Source organism: Pseudonaja textilis, chromosome 3, assembly GCF_049901715.1.
Source record: "Pseudonaja textilis isolate UNSWEBS1 chromosome 3, rPseTex1.2, whole genome shotgun sequence".
Taxonomy (NCBI): Eukaryota; Metazoa; Chordata; class Lepidosauria; order Squamata; family Elapidae; genus Pseudonaja; species Pseudonaja textilis.
Genome location: NC_141992.1, coordinates 33,439,490 through 33,461,956, shown reverse-complemented (window position 1 = coordinate 33,461,956; position 22,467 = coordinate 33,439,490). Strand labels below are relative to the sequence as shown.

General features: G+C 38.8%; 1 protein-coding gene across 1 annotated transcript in view; it reads left to right on the top strand.

Annotated features, from left to right (window-relative positions):
* Positions 1 to 2,720: 2,720 nt before the first annotated feature.
* The window catches only part of RBL1 (RB transcriptional corepressor like 1), a 31,352-nt gene continuing 11,605 nt past the window's right edge, over positions 2,721 to 22,467 (top strand). The window contains exons 1-14 of the mRNA XM_026697670.2: positions 2,721 to 2,919; positions 5,903 to 6,036; positions 7,026 to 7,226; positions 7,601 to 7,665; positions 7,756 to 7,884; positions 7,992 to 8,152; positions 10,122 to 10,171; positions 12,392 to 12,569; positions 13,186 to 13,352; positions 13,677 to 13,789; positions 15,109 to 15,212; positions 20,258 to 20,395; positions 20,628 to 20,792; positions 20,995 to 21,130. Of these exons, the coding sequence (XP_026553455.1) occupies positions 2,746 to 2,919; positions 5,903 to 6,036; positions 7,026 to 7,226; positions 7,601 to 7,665; positions 7,756 to 7,884; positions 7,992 to 8,152; positions 10,122 to 10,171; positions 12,392 to 12,569; positions 13,186 to 13,352; positions 13,677 to 13,789; positions 15,109 to 15,212; positions 20,258 to 20,395; positions 20,628 to 20,792; positions 20,995 to 21,130 (1,915 nt within the window). The 5' untranslated portion in view covers positions 2,721 to 2,745. The remainder of the gene's footprint in view (positions 2,920 to 5,902; positions 6,037 to 7,025; positions 7,227 to 7,600; positions 7,666 to 7,755; positions 7,885 to 7,991; positions 8,153 to 10,121; positions 10,172 to 12,391; positions 12,570 to 13,185; positions 13,353 to 13,676; positions 13,790 to 15,108; positions 15,213 to 20,257; positions 20,396 to 20,627; positions 20,793 to 20,994; positions 21,131 to 22,467) is intronic.

Genomic DNA, 22,467 nt, shown 5'->3' with positions numbered 1-22,467 from the left:
CTCTTCAAGGTAGACTAGATTAGAAAAGCAGTGCATACCAATATGCACTTTTACTTTTATTAAATGTTTACAGTAACATATTGCAAATCTGGATGTGTTTCTCTCTTCTCTCCCTCTGTGTTACTTGGATTGCAATTCTTCCCAACTTCTGGCTTTACAGGTAATTCTCTGGCTACCATGGTAATTGGAACCAAGATTGCTGTATCTAAGCAATGTTGTGAAATGTGAAATCATGACTGATTTGCTTAGTGACAGCAAATCTGGCTTTCCCAATTTCTGTTGCAACTCCAAGACATGGGTAGGTCATTTAGCAGGAAGCTACAGGATTCCCACTGCAGGAATGCTGTGGGATGGACATGTGTGGTGCGGAGAAGAGGAGAGTGTGGGAGGCTGAGTGCAGACCATGTATGGATCAGAGGGCTGGCATAGGTCACACATAAATTTCAGTTGTTACCATGGACTTAAACCAAGAACTACCTGTATTTGACTGTGGTCTCAGTAGTCTCTCTTCCTTCTATTCCAAAAAGGTTATTCATTCTGCCCATTACATAACTAGGTCTTACCAAATTTAGAATAATATCAGGTTGACCGGAACTGCCAGGAAGAAAAAGTGTTTTCTTTTACTCAACATAAAGCTTAGTGAGCATTCAAAGTTACAATATTGAAAAAGTGACTTATGACTGTTGCAGTATCCCCAGTCACATGATCAAAATTTGGACATTGGCAACCAGCATGTATTTACAATGTTTGCAGTCATGTGATCACTATTTGTGATATTCAAAGGCAGCTCTGGACAAGCAAAGTCAAGTGGGGGGAGGGGAACCTAGAGTTACTTAACTATGATTCACTTAACAACTGCAGTGATTTGCTTAAAAGCATGGCAAGAAATGTCCTAAAATTGGGTATGCCTCATATAACCGCCACCTTGCTTAACAATGGAAATTTAGGTGTCAATTGTAGTTGTAAATTGAGTACTACCTGTACTCATATTGGCAGGAGTGAATGAATTCTGTCTATTAATGACGAATATGCCCTCTTGGATGTTACTGTCCTAAATAAACGCAATAACGTATCATAACCAATATACACAGGTAAGTGCTATTAATAATCTCTGTATTTATTACCATCTGAGATTATTGGATTTCAGGTTATATATAATATTCTTCTTCTATAAAAACATACCATCTCCAGAGAATTATGAAGTAATGGTGTTACTTAGACGTAACAATTGTTCCTAAGCCTTTGCACCCGATAGCACTCCATTTGAGAAGGCTGGACTCTTCCCTGCAAATTGTGAAAAAGGGGCTTTCAAGCCAGGCTTGTCCAACCTTTCACCTTCCCTGGGCCACATTAGAAGATGAAAATTTGGTTTGGGCCACACATAAAATAAAATAACAGTAACGATACCTGATCATCCAAAAAAGCCATAGAAAACATAGTTAACATATTAAATTTATTTGGAAATGAAGTTAGTGAGATGTTTAACATTGTTTCTCAGCCACCAATGCATCCATATTTGCTTCGATGGCACTTGTTGCAATTCTCAGTGAGTGCTCAAGGTGCTCATCAGATATTTTGGCTCTGACGGCGCCCGCCTTTTCTGTTGCTGCTTGGCGTGGCGCTCGCCCCGCCTCGCGCCTGCCTCTCCTCCTCCTCCTCCTCGCTGGCTTGTCCTTTTGCACGAAGGTTGGGGTGGGCACTGGGCCGCATTACGAGCCGACCTGGGCCGCATGCGGCCCGCGGGCCACGGGTTGGACAAGCCTGCTCTAAGCCAAGCGTTTAAAAGTTAAAGTCACAAGTTGACTTCTGCAGACCTTACTTCATACTTCAGTGGTCAGTAGAGGGGGCGTGCATAAGTGCCTATCATCCCTGTCATTGTATTTTCATTTTTATTTATTTATTTATTTGATTTTATTTATTTGATTTGTCAATTGCTTACAAGATAATAGGTATAAGTATACACATAGTTATGAATACATGAAATGGGTATAAGAAAAATATATATAAGAAAAATAAAAGAAACAATAGGACAGGGATGGTAGGCACTTTGGTGCGCTTATGCACGCCCCCTACAGTCCTCTTAGGAAAGGGGTGAGGTCAATAGTAATTATTTCTTTTATTTGTCAAGCATGTATTAGATAACAGATATAAGTATAATCACGATTACATGAAATGGGAAAGAATAAAAGGGAACATTAGGACAGGGACAATTAGGCACGTTGGTGCGCTTATGCACGTCCCTTTTATTCTTCTTGTCAGTTTTTGTTCGACAAATTCTAATAAATAAATAAATAAAACCGAGAATCAACGTCTCTCGGCATTGTTCCCCGCTAACTGTGCCTAAGAAGAGGAATGGCAAACGTCCTGTAGTTCAGAGGTCGCCAACCTTGGCAACTTTAAGCCTGGCGGACTTCAACTCCCAGAATTCCCCAGCCTCCGGCTGGCTGGGGAATTCTGAGAGTTGAAGTCCGCCAGGTTTAAAGTTGCCAAGGTCGGAGTTGGTACCATGCAGGAGCCACAATGTATATTGCGCGAACCTCCCTCGCCGTTCTCAAAGATGCTCGAGGCTATGCAAAACACAATGACGTAAGCACCCGCTAAGCGAAGGCTCCGACCAGCCGCCAGCCTCGCGTAACCGAGGAAGGGGAAAAGGGGCGGGGCGGAAAGGGCGTCTCCTTGGCCACTTACAGGCTGAGGGTTTTGGCGCGCTCGGCGGAAAGCATTGTGGGTAGAGGAGCGGCGCCGATGGCTGAGGGGACGGTTGCTCTCATGTCGCAGGAAGGAGAGGAGGCTGCCGCTGTGCAGTGCCCTGTCCGGGCCGCCCTCAACCATTTGTGTCAGGAACTCAATCTGGACGTTGACAGCGCTTCGGCAGCTCTTCGAGATTTCACAGCCTTGCGGGGCACCTACAGCCTTGAGGTGGGGAGGCGGCTTGTCTGTCAAGGAAGGGGATGGTACCTGGGTGGCTGGCCGGCCGGCTGAATCCCTGCAGCTGGTTAAATGCCCAGGTGGCAACGCAGAGCCCGGGGCTTCCTTGTTCTTGGTGTATGTGTGTATGTGTGAATGTGTGTGTTTGCGTGTACATAATCCAAGATTGGGGCTCCTGTGGGCCTCGGCAACACTCGACTAGGGCATGTCCTGAGCGGGGCTGCCAAGTGTCCCGTTCCCGAGGAGGCTTTTCTTACTGCCTTTTTAAGCACTTAATCGTGACCCAGGGACCTTCAGCGGCCTTATGGGTGGACGTCGGAAAGGATGAATGCTCGCCAAAGGTACATGGAAGTAAGAACGATCATTGACGAGTCTTAAATCTTCTGAGATCCACAGAAGAACCATTTAACTCAAGGCAAATAAGTCACAGAAAAGCCCGGGAAGGAGTTTGATAGAAAGCGGAATACCAAGGGGAAAAAAAATGCAGATGGCCTGAACTTCTTGTGCTGTGTTATTTTAACTCTTTATTTGATCATTTCCTTGAAGATGTTATTAAAATATTGCCTCAGGGAGTAGGAATTATGGAGCCTTGCTTTTTCTGTACTACAGTTTTAGAAGTCTTAACATGTAAATACTGAATACTAATCACATTGAAAAAAGTTATTAACTAATAAGAATTACTTTCCAAATATAGGATGATTATCCCTTGATATGATGAAGTATAAAAATAGTGAATTATAATGTATAACTTAGAGTTATAACTTTTGGAGTCATGTTATGTGACTCCAAATTGTAAGGTTTATGATTCAGTATATTGTATGAACCTAGAAAACTGAGTTATTGAGCAAATCAATGATTTTTACACTATTCTAGATTATGGAATTCCAAACAAGGTATTTCCACAACAAAGGAAATAATGTTCTTTTATATGTCTCCAGTTTCATTTTATGCTACATTTTAATGAGATGTATGAGCTGGCAGAGTATAACACATTTCTTTCACATGTCATGTGAGATATGTTAAAAAGCTGGCATAATTTTTAGTTTATTTTGGTATTTGTGGGGTTTGCATTAAATACTGAAAATACACTTTTAATAAAGTTTATTGGAATAAAAGATACTGCAATCTTCAATATCATCCTCTGAGCTTTCATTCTGCAGTCTTATAATATTTTTATTTTCCTACTGTTTCAGTTAGATTTCTTAAAATACCTGCTAAATTTCTATACACATACATAGTAGTTGTTTGACTAGCTAATGAAATAAAGGAATTCAAAATCCACAAAAGAATTTCAGAGGAGCCTTGGGACAAAACATAAAATACCTTCAAGATGTATAAAGATCACTTGAATTATAGATAAACCTTCATAAACATCAAAATGGAAACAGGTACAGGTAGTTCTCAATTTATAACAGTTCATTTAGTGACCATTTAAAATCACAACAGCACTGAAAACAGTGACTTATTACCATTTTTCACATTTATGACTTGTAGCATACCCATGGTCACATAATCAAAATTCAGACATCAATCACACTTAGATTTCTATACAGCTTTATAGAACTTTACGGCCCTCTCTAAGTGGTTTGCAGAGTCAGCATATTTCTTCCAACAATCTGAGTTCTCATTTTACCAACCTCGGAAATATGGACGGCTGAGTCAACCTTGAGCTGGTCAGGATCAAACAGGTGGCAGTTGGCAGAATTAGACTGCAATATTGCATTCTAACCATTGTGCCACCATGGCTCTTAGCAACTGACTCGTTTATTATGGTTGCAGTGTCCTGGGGTCACATGATCACATTTTGCAACCTGACAAAAGTCAATTGAGAAGCCAGATTCACTTAACAGTTGTTTTACTAATTTAACCACTGCACTGCATTTAACAATTACGGCAAGAAAGGTTGTAAAATGGGGCAAAACTTACTTAACAAATGTCTCACCAAGCAACAGAAATGCTGGGCACAATTATGGTTATAAGTCAAGGACTATCTGTATAAGAAATGTCTGCTAATAGAATAGATAGGTAGCCTGAGTTGCTGGAATGTTGGCCTCCGGACAGAATTTCACTTCTCAAATTGAATAAATGGTCCTTGGGAATAGGATAGGGTTAAATATTGAATGATAGATTTTTTTTGATTAAAATAAAGCCTTTGGAAACCTCCCATTTCCAGCTAAAGCTGCAGGTCATAAGTGCATGCAAGCTGCTAGGTGGCTGAATTTTAATCATGAAGCTGGGGGCACTGCAGCAGCTGTAACTTCAGGTACATATTGCAAGTCCAATTTTCCAGCACTATCATAAATTTGAATGGCCACTGAACAAATGGTTGTAAGTTGAGGACTACTGGTAGTTATTAGATTCTTTGGTTTAAAAGAACTGTTTTCATGTGACTATGCAAGGCAGAGAATTATGACATTGAGAATTCAATTGAAAAATGAAGTAATTTTTTTCACGTGAAATGCTGTACACCATTATTCTTTGTAAACTGGCAATCATATCAGAATGTAGTTCATATATTTTAATAGATCTTTCAAAGAACTTGCCTCCCAGTGGTTTTGTCCAAAGGGAGTTTAAAGATAAAAAAATTAATTAAATTTTACTTTATTTCATCCAATAATCAGAATAGAAAGCTGCTTAAAGCAGTAAAATGAATAAGCATAAAAACATAAAACACTGAATGAAAATAAAATTATATTTAGGCACAATCTCTTATAACAGTAGGAGTCATTTAAATTTAAAATATCAACAATTAAAATATTCTAATAAAGTGAAATAACATAGCTTGAGTTAAAGAAGTATTTATTAAATTTTACATTTAATGTTGTAAATTAAATACATTAAAAAACTTTTCATCTACCAAATCAGAATTGCTCTTAATAATTTATAAAGCTACTTGGTTTATAAAAGTGAGTATTTATTCACACTATAATCAGCATTATTACTCCTAAAGACTGTAAATAACGTATTTTTGCAGGGAGACGTTATACATTGGTTGGCTTGTGCTCTCTATGTTGCTTGCCGTAGAAGTGTAGTGCCTACTGTAGGAAGTAGTTTGATGAAAGGAAATTGTGTCTCACTGACCAGAATTCTGCGTTCTGCAAAGTTAAGGTATTTTTGTTTTAAACAATATTCCCTGTGCCATTCTAGTCTAAAAGTGCAATAGAAATCTTAATTTCAGTTCAAAGCTTGCATAAATGAATGCCTATTCTTATTGTCTACCCCTGATACAAGTGAGATTAACATTCCTTGTGGGAATTTCAGTGAACTTGGTATCTGCACTTTGGTTAATGTTATAACAATGATTATGTTACTAGTTACCTAAATAAAGCATTATCAATTGTTACCTAAATAAAGCATTTTTGTTGTGATATTAAAATGGTTATGTAACAGTTCAGCGTTAAATGTATTTACTGTTTCTTATTAAGGATCATAGGCAGCAAGGTAAAGAGGGATATAGTAATTATATTAACTGAACAGATCAGTCTAAGACATGGTATGTTGTAAGGGATAAGGAACGATGACTGACAGAAAAATGTCTTTATGGTATTTTATAAGCCACAATAATTGAGTAAATACAATATGCTAAACCAAAAGCAAATAAAAATGACTTAAGGTCATTGTTAAGAGTAGCACAGAGACTTGATCTTGTTTTTTATTAAGAATTCCAAAGAAAGAATAACATTAATATATTGGACGTAAGACTTTATGTAAGTAGGCGGTCTAGTCAAATAATTAAATATTAAACTATAATGTGATTTTTGTTTGATTTAGTGTATAGTATGAATCCAGCCATTGTTAGTGTATTCATAAACCATTGTTCAACAAATCAGTGTAATCAAGTACACCGAGTAATGCTAATCACCATTTTTCACATGCCTATTTTACAGGATTATAATTAGCTGGTTCAGTCATGTTTACCTAATGACTTTGATATTAATACAGTTAGCAGTTTTAGTGAAGTCTATTTGCATTTTCAGCTGTGTTCATTAACATTAAGTGATACACTTGTATTAATGCATTGTGAATGAAATTGTTATAAAATAGACTGAGAATATCTACGGAAATTAAATATATAATTTGATTTGTTTTCTTTTAAGCTTAATTCAGTTTTTTAGTAAAATGAAAAAATGGATGGACATGTCAAACCTGTGTCAAGAATTTCGAGAGAGAATAGAGAAGTTGGAGAGAAACTTTGAAGTGTCCACAGTAATATTCAAAAAATATACCCCAATCTTTTTAGATATATTTAAAAATCCTTATGAAGAACAACCTAAATTTCAAAGAAGCAGGAAACAAAGGTAAGATGTTCAAAGGTTTTGTGATATTTTTGATTTCATGTTGCTAAAAAAAGTAAAGTGAGCAATAGAAATATATGATATTATAAAATTCCTTGGTATACAGACTCCAAGACATCTTTCTCAGTAATGTAGTTGAGAAAGTAAAGGGCTTGTATAATATGGTGTGAACCTTTTAATGGAATATTGTATATGTAAAAACATGGATACAATAGGATTGGTATGGTAGCAGATGCTTGAACATACCAAAATGGTGTGTTAAGTTGCTATAATCATTTATGGCTCTTCTTAAAAGTAATAGAATCTAAGTCTTCTGTGTTATTTTCAGTAATTCTAAGTAATAATTTAGAATTAAAATGAGACTTCTCTTCCAACAGACGGGTACCCTGTAGTGCTAAAGATCTATTCAACTTCTGCTGGACTCTATTTGTCTACACAAAGGGTAATTTTATAATGACTAAACTTTATTGCCTGTTTTTTATTAAATATTTTAGCTGTATTGTTAAATGACTGGATGTATTCTGTTTTAAAGGTAATTTCAGTATGATTGGAGATGATCTAGTGAACTCATATCATTTACTTTTATGCTGCTTGGATATGGTTTTTGCAAGTGCACTTTTGTGTCCATATAAAAAAGATTTAATAAATCCATCTTTCAAAGGTACATTCCTTATTATCTTCTCCCAACTACAATGCAAACTTTTAATTTGTTTTTAAAAATGAATACATAATAAATTTATTGAGCTTTTCTTTTCTTTTTTTGTAAAGGTTTGCAAGAAGACTTTCATACAACTGACTCCAGAACTTCTGAAAGGCCACCATGCATTATTTCTACACTGTGTGAATTACATGATGGACTTTTGGTAGATGCCAAAGGCATAAAAGAACATTACTTTAAGCCATATATTTCAAAGCTCTATGATAGGAAGGTATACAATCAAAAGTAATTATGAGTAACTAATCATGTAATTGTGTTTAAAGTTTTCATGGCTAGGAGGAACAATTTTTATCTGGAATGTTCATTTTAAATGAATACTTGGAAATGTACTGTCAAAGATTTAGCTATGAAACTACAATTGGTGAGTTTCCAAATTTTTTTCTTGCTGCTTTTAAGAGAGCGCTTTGTGTGTGTGCGGGCAGGGCTCAAGGACCGCCCTCTGTGTCAACATTGGTGAGTTCTGCTGTTTTTTAGCTCAGCTGAGGCGCGACAATCCGCTCTGCCATGCAAATCAGTTGAGCTAAAAAAACAAGGGAATGTAAGAGAAGTAAAGGTGGGGGTGGGTGGGCAGAGCCAGCTAGAGGTTCTCCAGTTCTCTGAACTAGTCAAAATTTCTGCTACTGGTACGCCAGGACCAGTCTGAACTGGCTGAATATCACCTCTGACTACAATCTTTATCTCTTGTAAATTATAGCACTGTATTTACCTTTTCCCCAAAAACCCTTTTTCTTCTGGCTTTGATCAGAAGTTAGAAACACTCTGCCTATTGTACTTATTAGTGCTATCAAGCAATTCAACTCTTACAAACAACCTTTCTACCAACACTGTTATACAGTGTGTTAGTGTATTACAATATGGCATCTTCACCAACATGATATTTTTCAGAAATATGGACTTCTGGAACTCCCAGCATTCTCCATGAGCATTGCCATAGTTGAGAATTCTAGGAGTTCAAGAACAATAAAGCTGAACAGTGCTTAGGTTGGAGCCTACAATATAAATAGTTAAAATTAAAGAAATATTAGGATTGGTAGTTGATTATGATTTCTCTATTGAAGGCATCTACAAAGAAAGCATTTGTTTCTACAATTACCAATGGTCCAGGGGTGGGATTCTACTGGTTCTGCCTGGATCTGTAGAACTGGTAGCTCTAAAGAACAGCAGACATAGAACCGGTTCTATGTCTGCTGCTGTTTTAGCCCACCCGCCTGCCCGGGCTCTTACCTGACCTTTATTTCCTGCTTTTTCAACCTCAGCTGCTTTGTGTGGCACAGCTGCAGTTGAAAAAGCAGGGAAAAAGTGCTTTTCCAATTGCTGTGCACCTGCGTGCAGCGCTGCTCAGCTGTCCAGGCTGCAAGCTGACAATGTTCACACGTGCAAAAGGTAAATCACCGAACCGGTAGTTATACCGGTCGGATCCCATTCCTGCAATGGTCTCTCTGTTTAGTAACAGTATGGGTACAGGTAGTCCTTGACATACAACTGTTCATTTAGTGAGGTTGCAACTGCACCGAAAAAAGTGACTTCTGACCATTTTTCACACTTATGACCATTGCAGCATCCCCATGGTGACATGATCTAAATTCAGACACTTGGTAACTGAGTTACATTTATGACAGTTGCAGTGGTCCAGGGCCATGTGACCAACTTTTGCAAGCTTCTGACAAGCAAAGTCAATAGGAAAGCCAGATGCACTTAACAACTATGTTACTAACTTAACTCTGGTGATTCACTTAACAATTATGGCAAGAAAAGTCATAAAATGGGGAACACTCCCTTAACAAATGCTTTGCTTAGCAACAGAAATTTTGAGATTAATTGTGGTCGTAAGTCAAGGACTACCTGTATTGCAATCCAATTTTGACGTACAGAGAGGTGGGCTTATTATTTATTTTCAATTTTACTCAGTGTTTGAATAGTAACAGTTCTCTAGGAGAACACTTATCTTCACAATAAAGTATTAATTCTGACATAATAAACTAGAAGCTTATGAGCTTTGCATGAGTGGATAAAAAAATTAGGAAACTAGAATTGAATATTGCTTTCTTTTATTTAAAAAAGTTTAATAAAAGAAAGCAATATTCAATTCTAGTTTCCTAACTACAACAAACTACTTAGACTATCAGAAAATAATCTGATACGTTTTTGTTTATCTGTTTCTGCTTTTCTAATGATTTTAGATTTTAAAAGGAGATTGTCTCTTGGATCCAAGCAACTTTGTAAATAACAAGTAAGTGTTTTGTTTAATCACACTGTTTAAAATATATATTAAAATATTCTAAAAGTGGCTGTTCTGTGTGATTTTAGCATGCAAATTAGATTGATTTTGAATAACAAACATGGTAGCTGTTGGAATATTTGCTCACTGGATTTTTAATACTAATGTTTTTACTGTTGTCTCTGGGATATAAGGTGAATTGCTGTTGGGGAGTATTTATGAATGTTAGGTGAAACCATATTATAATTACCCTGAACAGGCTATGGATAGGATTTAGGGAATTTATTTATGTTAGATTTCAAGTCCTAGAAATAAAAAAACTTTGAAACTACCCCATTCTCCCATGAGCTGTTCAGAGCATCCAGTAGTGGGAGGTGCTTCAGTCTCTTCCAAAATAGACTGGGCTTAATTGTGAGGACACTCCTCCTCCTCCATGGGACTCCTCATTAGCGCCCCCAGTTTTAGCTCAGCCTTCATAGAAACAGGCAGTTTGTACTTTGGCTGGAATAAAGCTAGAAATTTCAGAGAATTACAGACCGAGGTTTGGTGCTTTATTACATTTGGGGAATCCCTCATTCATTAGAAACCTCTGTAGCTTCCGTAGGCTTTCCACATTACCATCTGGCCGTCGGGACTTATTAAATTGCTCGCAAGATTAAGAGCACAAGCGCAATGGAGGCGGCGGCCTCAAAACAGAACAGAGGCTCTCAAAAAAAGAACAGAGGCTTATCTTTCCGATCGTTTACCTGCTGCTCTGAACGATCTGATTTCACTTGAGGCGAAAGCCTCCAAAACCGCAAACAAAAGAAAATCTTCTTTCTGATCGTCTGGTGCAGCTCCCAACAACGAGTGCACAGACAGCGACTGAAGTTTTCCCCCGCAGAGCATCTTCGAGGGCAGAGACTTAGCCTCTGTACCCTTCCCACTGAGCGGTTTTGCCTGCGGCAGATCGGGCAATGATTAGCTGCTCTCCCCACATCGCACCATGAGGTGGCCGCCATTTTAAGTCAGCCGCATGGCGATTCCATCGGTCTGGTTGTTGACTGGGAGGATTTTCCCTGCTAGGTTTCCCTTCCTGGGGACCTGGGGAAAGGCTTCCCTACCCCCAGTTTCTCTGGGTGGTAGCGAATTTTAGTCTGCTGGCTCAGCCTCACAGCAACCAATTAAGCAGCTCAACTATATGCAATAGGTTTTAATGTCTGTGCAGGTTGCCAGTTGCAGGCCTCTTTGTCCTTATTACAGGATATTGGTCTGAGGGGGTGTTCTGCACCTAAATTGGAATTCGTTCTGAAATTGTTTCTAGAATTGGTTTTCATTCAAATTTCTCTCTTAAATCTTCTCATTGGACAATTGCAAGTTTAATCAATTCGGAAGCAAATTGAAGGAGGGTTCATTACCTTCCCAAAACAAAAAAAGAAGAAGAAGAAGAAACAAAGGGGGAATAACTATTAACAAGGATCACATGCCCCTTAAGGGAGCAGGCCCCTAGGTGTGCCAGCCACCACACCTCACAGTCTCCTTAAATATTGAGCTTGACAAACAAGATCTATAATGGCAAGCAGTTACAATTCTAAATCCAGAGTGGTATCCAAGACCCAGGACAAGTCCACGGAGCCCAAAAAGCCCTCAAGGCAGCTGAAAAGGAAAAACTTAGAAAAACAGGTCGAAAAACGTACCAGGGAAACGGGACAGGCTGCATCATCCTCACACATTCCTCCTAACACCGCTCAGGCCCCAAGCCCTTGCCCCAGGACTTGTCTAGAAGGCACAGCATAGCTAGACAGGTTCTCCAAGAGGCCCCCTCTACTGTGCCCACCCCAAGGAGGGCCCTGGAGGCGACATTTACACCAACTGCAGCTGGCCTTTGTCAGGAAGAGCAACTTCCGGAGGAAATCCCCGCCAGCATGAGAGCATGGATGGAGTTGGCAATTCAAAAAGGCATAACGGCAGGCATACAACAACCGGTTTGGGCCAGACAACCGTCCACAGCTTCGGTCTGTTGGTCCCTCTCAGAGCGGTCTCTAAGCATTTAATCAGAATGTTTCCAGCATCATGAAAGAAGATTGGAGTTTTAAAGATCTTTATATAATACAATTGTGGGTGCTTCATTTCCCCTGCTATCACATCAATGTATTCATTTTTTTTAATCAGCAGGAAGATAAGAAAAAATATAATTGAGTATATATTAATAAGGAATAATAAATCAACATTACGTATTACTTGTTTTTTAAGCAAAGCCCTGAATAAAGAATATGAAGAATATGTTCTCACAAAAGGTGATTTTGATGAAAGAATTTTCTTGGGAGCAGACGCAGAAGAAGAAATTGGAACACCTCAAAAATGTTGTGCAGCTACACCATGCGGAAATATAAGAGCTCATGCTGAATGTCATCTTCAACAACATTTTGAGGTAATTTGTTTTAAACAAATGCATCTGTTATAGTCTTAAAGAATATTAAAGAATAACTGGAATGGAATATCTTTAGCCTAGTCATTAATTATCTCTGACATGGCAAGCAGTTATAAAAATTTTGAAAAAAGGATCTTTCTATGGTGCTCTCACACCGCTGGAATGGTTAATCTGTTTTTAGTGCAGATAAATGAATATTGCCAAATATGTGGAAAGTATGTTGAACTTACTGCTAAACTATTACGTAACTGATTTTCAGAGGTCAGGAACTGAATATGTAGGAGGTATATAGACTGAAAATGATTAAGGTTTATTTCCACCATGATGGATAGAGACTTGCCATATTAGCTGAAACCAATAATTTTACAGGTCATACATAATTCATTGTGCATATAATTGAAAGATTTGGAGGCGGGAGGGTTGTGTGAGGAACAGCGATATTCTCCACCCATTTCAGACTATCTGAAACTCAATAGATTTTGGCACAAAAGACCTGTTGTCATAGGAAAGTCTGAGAATGAATCTGTTGTAATGTTGTAATTGTTGAAATTTATATAGTGGTGTTGGTCTACCCAGTTGGCCAAAACAATTTAAACAAATTTAATTTGACTTTCAGAAAAGATCCTTTGCACCATCAACCCCTTTAACTGGCAGGAATTATTTGAAAGAGAAGGAATCAGTAATTACACCAGTTGCTTCTGCAACACAGAGTGTGAGCCGGTTACAAAGTATTGTAGCAGGGTTGAAAAATGCACCAAGTGAACAGCTTGTAGCTATTTTTGAGTAAGTTGTATTTCATTTGCTTTATGTTGCTCATATCTCTAACTTCTGTCTTTCATTTTTCTGATGATATCTTAGAATATTTGATGTTTTATTTGATAATAAACAACTATGCTATGTTTCCTGAATTGTAACCTCAAATGATACCAGGGAAAATTAAGCACCTATTTGTTAAAATGATCATGGGAGACTTTTTGTTTGTAAAGTTTATTTTAAAAAATATTACATCACCTGTAATTAGTTTGAATGCATATTAATGTTTTATTTTAAACATGATGCTATTTGCTAATCATGTTTAAAGTATGTCTTTTTTATATTCTACTATAGATCATGTATACGGAATCCTATGGAGAATATCCTGAAAAGAGTAAAAAAGATAGGTGATATTTTCCGTCAGAATTATACTCTCTCTGTCAATAATCAACTAGTATGCCATTTAGGTAAGAACATGAAAAAAATTATATGTCGCAAAGCCAAAGCTATTAAAAGAATATTTCTCTCTTCGGTCTCAGAGATACACATTGGACGTGTGTTAATTGAGTTAATTAACAGCTAATTAACTGCATAGAATGTAGGAAATTATATATTGTTGGTCCCTGTTTTGATGAACAATTACTACCATAAAAATGCAAACTTTATTTCACAGATGACTCTGATTGTTCTCTATATTATAACTTTGAAGGTATAAAGTATTACAAAAGAAGACTTAAAACATTCTGCTCAAGAATTTTTATATTCCTCTGAAGAGTCTGGAAATGAAATGGTTCCACTAAAATTGCTTATTCTTATGAAAATCCTTGTCTAGAATTTTATCGAGAAAATTTGTTCCATTTTGCTAGTTTTATAGAAGTAAACAAAATAATGATTGATTTTCTAGAGTACAAACAGGACTAAAGACAGTTTTAGAATTTGGTGACCTCTAAATCTATTAAATAACATCAATTATATAATATTATAGCATCCTGTCATGATTGAAAGCATCCTGTCGCATTGTATTATTGTGTGCTTTGGAAGTCTTACTATTTCAGACAGGAAGGTGGTGCAGAGAGTGGTGAAGATGGCAGAAAAAATTATTGGAAGTTCACTTCCTTCTATCCAGGATATAGCATATAAATGATGCTTGACCAGGGTCCACAGTATTGTCAGGGACGCTACACATCCTCTCCATGACCAGTTTTTTTTGTTACCTTCTGGGAGGAGGCTTCACAATTTTTGAGACAGAACAATTAGTTTCTGTAATAGCTTTATATCATATAGTATCAACCTTGTTAACTATCAAGACTCTCTTCCACTATGTATATAGTATGTATTGTGATCAATATCTGTATGTATATCTGTCTGTCTGTCTGTCTGTCTATCTATCTATCTATCTATCTATCTATCTATCTATCTGGATATGTATATGCATATATGAATATTATAGAATAATAACAAATTACTTACATAAGAAGTTATAACAAATCTGGCATATATTTATCCACAGGTTTTATGCTGGGTTTTTCTAACTATTATTAAATATCTCCTGCATTAACAGGTCTATATTCATTTACTCAAATATAAATACTAAAAATAGCGGAAATTGTTGTTTGATAATACTGCATACAATTTACTCTTTAAGATGTGCCTTTAATGCCTTCTTTATCAATATAAAGTCACATACTGTTTTATAGAAAAATTACAGATAAACTGGACAAGCTTTTAATCTTTTTATTTATGCATTATTAATCATTAAACATCAGTATTTGACTTAATTTTTCAGATTTCGCTCTTCACCGATTAAAATTGGCAGAAATTTTGTATTATAAAAGTTTGGAAACTATAATGATACAAGAAAAGAGAAGGCTGCCTGGCAAAGACATGTCTGTAAGTTCAGAACTATGTAGAAAAATAATAGAATATTTTTTAAAAAAATCAAACGGTTTCATAATTCACTTGTTATTTGCTTTAATTGTTTTTTCATTCTAAAAATAGAATTTGGCTTAAATTTATACAAGGTTTTTTGATGGAGCACATACTGAGAAGATCTCATAAGTAAGTTTTAGTGTTTCTGGTTAAAAGGTTTTGAGAAGAACTGGAGACACTAACCTTGTCAATTTTTTGAGAAGCAACAATTCTGTAGTTGAACCAAATATCAATATAAAGTAGCTTGAGCACATCAGTCTTCATTTATATTACTTTTCCTCCAGTTCATTTTGTCCTTTAGATCAGTGGTCCCCAATCTTTACAGCTTGTAGGCATGGCACGGGGAGGTTGAGTGTGAGTGGGTGAATGTGCACACAGCTCCATTGTTGCGAGTGGTGGACATGGACCCTCTATTTACACAAATGAAGTTTTGCGTACGAGTGGTGGGTCCTTTCATTGCACATGAAGCTCCCCTTGCATGAGTGGTGGGTACATGCACTCTCATGCCAAGTTCCACTCACGCAAGCAAAGTGGAGGCATACATGATATTCTTCCGACTAAAATCGGAATTCCAATTTTTTTATTTTCCGATCATCATCATCATCATCATTATTATCATTATTATGCTTTTTTTGCAAAGTTGCTACTAGTCGGTGGAAAAAAGCCAGCCGGTTCTCTCCGCTTGCAAGCGTGGGAAGCGCTGGAACTCCATGTTTTTAAGTGGTGGGGAGGAAGACCCGAACCGAGCCGAGCCGCGCAGCTGGGCTGTTTTGAGTTCCGTGTTTCCTTTGCAACTTGTAAGCATGGGGGTAATCGGAAGCAGAAAAGTTCTTGCATGGTTTCCAAGGCATCTCCTCTCCTGTTCCTCACCCCCTCTGTCCCCTCCCCCTAATTCCTACCTCCCCCCCCCACCTCCGACTCAATAAGCAGCGCTATTAGTTTGGATTACCGGTAGCAGATTGCTGGCTGGCTGCTCTTCTTTGCTCGTGCTGCTCTTTGCAAAAACAAAATCCCGGAGCCCTCCGTGGTTTTTGTATTTGCAAGGTGCAAAGCGGCGGTGGTGAATCGCGCATGCTGGAAAGGGCTTGACTGTATTCCGGTAACAGAGACAGAGATTGTAAGAAGGGCTCTTGCTTTTTTCGCCAGCCCCGGGAGCTGGGGGGCTTGCAAGGGAGAAAGTGACTCCTGCCTCCCGCTGTCATCATCTTCTTTTGGGTGGTTGGGAGAAGGAAGTTGTGTTTCTCAAGGCATGCAAAAAAAAGAAAGAAAGAAAAAAATAAAAATAAAATGTGTTATGGATGGCGAATTTTGGGTCTGCCTCCCTGTGTCCGTTGGTTTCTCTCGCCAGGGAGTAAGAGCTGCGCAAACGTTAAACCCTTTTGGAGGGAGTCTGGAGAGGCAGTGTCGAGCCTCATTCCCATGGTGGCAAATCATCCCTGCAGCGGGCGTGCGGGCTGGCTGGCTGGCTTGGCAAGGGGACAAGCCGAACAGCGGCTTGGCTACCTACCTTGCGAGGCAGGGGAAGGCGGGAGAAGGGAAGAAGACGGGGGTGGCATGGTGGGGGGGTTCCCAGGGATGCGGAGATGTGGAAAGAGCCAGACAGCTGCAGCTCCCTCCGGAGAGCGAAAGCAATGTTCATTTACCGGAAAATTCCCCTGCGGGAAGTCGCGTGGAGGGGAAAAAAAAAAAGAGCTTGGAGTGGCGACTAGAACCGGAGCTCCCTTGATTAACAATTCTGAATTTTTTCCCGTTTCTTTTTTTACTCCCTTCCCGCCGTTGATAATTAGGATCTGGTGCCTCCAGGATCCTGTCGGCGGTGTGGGGCGGTTGATTAGATTTGGGGAGGAGGGCGAGGTCAGGAAAAAAAGGCACCCCTGGCTACTTTTCAGATTTTTTTTTTCAGAGGGGAATATCATGCCTGGGAGGGGACTTGTGCATGTGTGCAAAGCTCCACTCACATGAGTGGAACTTCATGCATGCACATTTGCCTGTCGCTCACACAAGTGCAGGTATGCAGCTTCAAGCATGCTTGTCTATCACTTGTGTGACACGGTTTCAAACATGCTAGGGACTGGTAGTGGGCTGTGGCCTGGGGGATTGGAGACTCCTGTTTTGTGTCATGTGATCAAAATTTGAGTGCCTGACAACTTGACATGTATTTATGACAGTTGCACTGACCATGGGTTATTTGTAACATCCCTAGCTCTATCTTCTAGCAAGCAAAGTCAATGGTGGAAGCCAGATTCACACAACAACTACATGATTTACTTAACAACTAAGCAGTGCTTTGCTTAACAACCATGGCAAAAAAGATATAATGCCCCTGTCGGAGTCTGAATCCGAGGAGGAAGACGAACAGCTGACAGGGAGTGGGAGTGTGGCTCTGTTGGCTGTGGAGGAAGCTGGAGAAGGGCAAAATCCAGCTGGGCAGAGCAGTGGAGAGTTAGAACAAGGGAAAGGGAGTTCAGAGGAAGACCCAGGCCCACCCCATCTTCATCCAAGGGCATGCAGGGAGGAACAGAGAAGAGAGCAACGTGGGTTGTATGGCTTACGGGGGAGGAAAGGGCCCTGATTACCTTCATTAGCCACACCTGGGAAGAGTTTAAAAGAGATGCATTCTGAGTGTGGCATCTTCTGGGAACAAACGTGAGTTTATCTTGTGTTGACTTTGGTTATCTGCATTCCTGGCATCCTCTCAACCATGTTGCATTACTGCTGTCTGGAATTCCTTCTCTTGTCCTGCCCGACTAATTACCTCATCTTGCCTTGACTGGAGTTATGGTTACAATTTTTGTTGACCACATTTTGGACTTGATTCTCTGTAGCCAAAGGTTGGGAGAGTTTTTTTCCAGCCCAGAAGGTAACCAGGACATTGGGGGCAAAGTTGGAGCTAATTAAGGGATTCCTACTGATTATCTGATTGTGTTGCCTTTGTGCCATGGTCCAGGTCATCACAAAAAGTCATAAAATGGGGCACAACTCATTTAACAACTTGCTTAACAATGGAAATTTTGGGCTCAATTGTGTTCATAAGTTGAGGACTACCTGTACCTCATTCTATATGAAGGCTCCATGGTCTGTCAAAAATGTCCCATTTTGGTACTTCTCACATCTTCTGATATTTTTCACAGATTATTGTTACTTCATTCAATTCACATGTGAATTATCTTATTTTGGAAATGATATTTTATTGTGAAAAATGTTCTTCAAAGCTATGATTCTCCAGAATCTACATGAACTGAAATATTCCTGAACAAATCTGTTTGGATGGGTTTCGTAAAGAAATTTCTTCCACAAAGAAATAAATAACATTGGGCTAAAGTTCTGTTATTTCTCACAAATCTTAAAGGATTCCAAAATACCTCTTTTAGACATTGTGTTAGTAGCAGGGCCATTGTATTTAATGTCCTTTAAATGTTTGCTTTCTGGTGGATAATTCAAACAGCAGGTACCGTGTTTTATTAAATTTGGGGAGGGTGATGGAAAACTAGATTGCAATTCAAAGTTCAAAATAATAACTATCATACCATTGAGTTGAAAATTTATATATTAAAGGGATTTTTTAAATTCAGTGATCTTGTGATCTTATACAAGGATAGTGAACTAATGGGTGCGAAAAATGAATTATGTTCTGTAATAATGATTTGATTATTTTGCAAAAGAAGAAAATAAAACTGATTTCTCAAATTACCGTGTTTCTCCAGCAATATGGCCTCCACCAATAGGAAGGCCCAGCATGCTTTCTAGGCATGAGGTGAAATTAAGCCCCGCCCCCAAAATTTAGGACTATTTAAACCATGCGTTTCCCTGCCATTTCTCACATCGTTCGTTAGAACTACATGAGGTGAAGAGAAATGTGGGGGAAGGGCAGAGGGGTGGGGAGAAAATTTACCTTTAGGAGTGCCCTGAAGGTAGCCTAGACTAGAATACCCTGATAGCTAATAGAAGCTCCCCGAAGGCAGAGTCCCCAGCCGCTTCAGGGTGTGGCGTGGCTGCCTGTGTCCCCTCGCCTTTAGGCAGTTTCTTTCAGGCGATGGAAGCTCCCCAAGTGCAGTCATCGGCCAGTAGAAGCGGCCTCGGGGCGAGCGCACACACACACTCCCCTCGCCGTGAGGCTGCTTCGGCTGACGAAAGCCCCCTGAAGGCAGTCCCCAGCTGCTTCGGGCGTGGCATGGCTACCCATGTCCCCTCGCCTTTAGGCAGTCTCTTTCAGGTGATAGAAGCTCCCCAAGTGCAGTCACCAGCCACTTCGATCGGCCGATAGTGGCTGGGGACTCTGCCTTCAAGGGAGCTTTTGTCGGCTGATAGAAGTGGCCTTGCGGCGAGGGGAGTGTGTGTGTGCGCTCGCCCCAAGGCCGCTTCTACTGGCCGATCGAAGTGGCCGATGACTGCACTTGGGGAGCTTCCATCGCCTGAAAGAGACTGCCTAAAGGCGAGGGGACACAGGCAGCCACGCCTTGCCCTGAAGCAGCTGGGGACTCTGCCTTCAGGGAGCTTTCGTCGGCTGATAGAAGCGGCCTCGCGGCGAGGTACATGCAAATGGGCCGCTCTAGGTGGGGGAGGAAATTAAGTCACCCCCAAAAAGAGGCCTAGCTGTTTTTTCAGGGGTCAAAAAAAAAAAGGCCTGGCCTTATTTTGTGAGAAACACAGTAGCAATATTCTATCAACATGTTTCTAAGACATTGATGTTTTGATATTCTATTAATCATTATTCAACAAATGAGTCAATGGCACCTATTGTTCTTTGCTTATTGTATCAATGCTTAACTTTGGCTGCTTCACTGCAGTATAAATAAGTATTGTGATGAGTTGTAATATTGGAGCTCTTCATACTCAGAAAATTGAGTATCATGGTTACTTTATGATGTTAGTAATTTCCATAAAATCTAACTTCAGATAATTCCAAATAATCCATTTGGTATTCCAAATATTTTTAAAATTTTAAAAAGAAACAATAATAATTTTTGTATGATTATAGGTTTCAAATATTTTCTTCTTCTTTCTAGACCATTTTAGAACAAGATATTTTCCATTGCTCTTTGCTTGCATGTTGTTTTGAAATAGTGCTGTTTGCATATGGTTCACCAAGAACTTTTCCCTGGATCATTGATATTCTTAATGTCAAGCCATTCTATTTCTATAAGGTAAGCACAGGAAAAGCTTAAGATATGCAAGAAAGTGGTATTATATATGGTCTTTTAAAAACTATTCTGAGGAAAATAAATATTTTAAACAATCATTTGCTGTGAAAAATCACAAATGCTTAAATTTGTAAAATGAAATGCACATGAAGTATTTTGTGCTCCTACATTGGGGTAGATAAAATTTGGATTTGTATTATGTATGTATGTGACTAAATTACTTTTTGCACTTAAGGTGATTGAAGTATTGATTCGTTCGGAAGAAGGACTCTCCAGAGATATGGTAAAACACCTCAACAGCATTGAGGAACAGATACTTGAAAATCTAGCCTGGAGAGAAAACTCTGTACTTTGGGATGCCCTTCAAGCCTCAGAAGATGAAGTTCCACGCTGTGAAGAAGTATGCTGTTTGGCAAATAAGTCATATTTAATACTGAAAAATTATTCTAATACATATATCATTTTCATTTGAAATGCTGGAAATACTGTCTGACTAAAACATGTGAAGGCTCAATTCTTTGTATTAAAAACATGAGTTATAACAGAACTGTAAAACAATATGATTTTTTTACCTTTTGAACTTGTTACCTTTTCTTCTACAGGTAATATTTCCGAGTAATTTTGAAACAGGAAATGGAGGAAAAGGATTAGGATATCTTCCTATGATGCCAGCATCTCCTATCATGCACCCCAGAGTAAAAGAGGTTCGGACAAATCATGAGGGCAGTCATAGGCGAGGTAAGTTGAATTATTTTATATCTAAAAGAACATCTGCTTAGAGACATACAGTGATAGAATTAAATTAATTAAAATCCAGACAAAACATAATTTATTTTTTTCTTTCTGAAAACCATACAACTAAAGTTTTTTTACCTCAATGTTGTTAGTGCTGTAATATTTCTACATTTAAGCATTAGTTGTAGAAAACATCCAAAGAAAAACAGGAAAGGATATGAGCTTGGAAATAAGAAAACTAGACTATGAAAAGAGAACTGGTTATTTTGTAACTAAACTTGTTTGAATTGTCATTTCCATCCAGTTCTCCACCATGACATACCAAGGCTATCCACCTGTGTACAGGCAAATACTTCAAATACTGTTGAAGACAGTGAGGAGGCTAGCTGCAAGTATGAATGTGGCCCAATGCTGCTGATGCATCAATAATCTATTTTAGTGCAATAGTGACAGGGGAAACATTATACCTTTAAGTCAGTTTTGATTGCTGGCAACTACCCCCTGCAGGTTTACAGTATTTGGCAGCATTTTTCAGAAGTCACTTACTAGTTCCTTCTTCCTAGGGCTGAGAGAAGAGACTGGACTAAGGTTTGTGAGGCTAGAACTCAATTTCCTAGTTTCTAGTCTGATATCTTAACCATTATACCAAACTGTCTTTCAGTGACCTCTCAAATATGCCAGGTATGCTTCTGTACATGTATCAATCCACTATGGGCCTCCCTTGCCCAGTCCTTGCAAGAAACTCAGATTTTTTAAAGCATCAAATCTATACCAATTATACTTTCACAGGCCCCAACAAGTTCATACTCAAGATTAAAGGTGCCTTCACATGCTATTCTTCTAATATGATTATAGACCATGATTTGTTAGCAGTGCCTCTCTAGATGGGACAGACTTGTATTAAAATAATTAATGGCCACAATGTGATATCAGGACTTAGTATAAGGACAAAGTAATATCTGAACATTTCAACTTCTTAAGACATTCTATGGCAGACCTTAAAGAGAGTGTTTTGGAAAAAATGAGTCTTTAATAAACACAATTGAAGAGATTGTTGGACTCACATACATAAAGTTTCAAGCAATCTCAGAAAGTCTCCACAAACACAATTGATTTTAACATGTTACAACTGTTAATTGATAAGATACTTGGAATCTTCTCATATGTAGCCTGCATCAATATAACCCCGCAGCTCCCTTCCCCCCATCCCATATTAAATCCTAGATCAGTCTAGTTCCATGATGGGGAACCTATGGCATGCGTGCCACAGATGGCATGCAGAGCCATTTGTGCTGGCACGTGAGCTGCAGGCAAACTTACCTCACTGGGCATGTGCATGC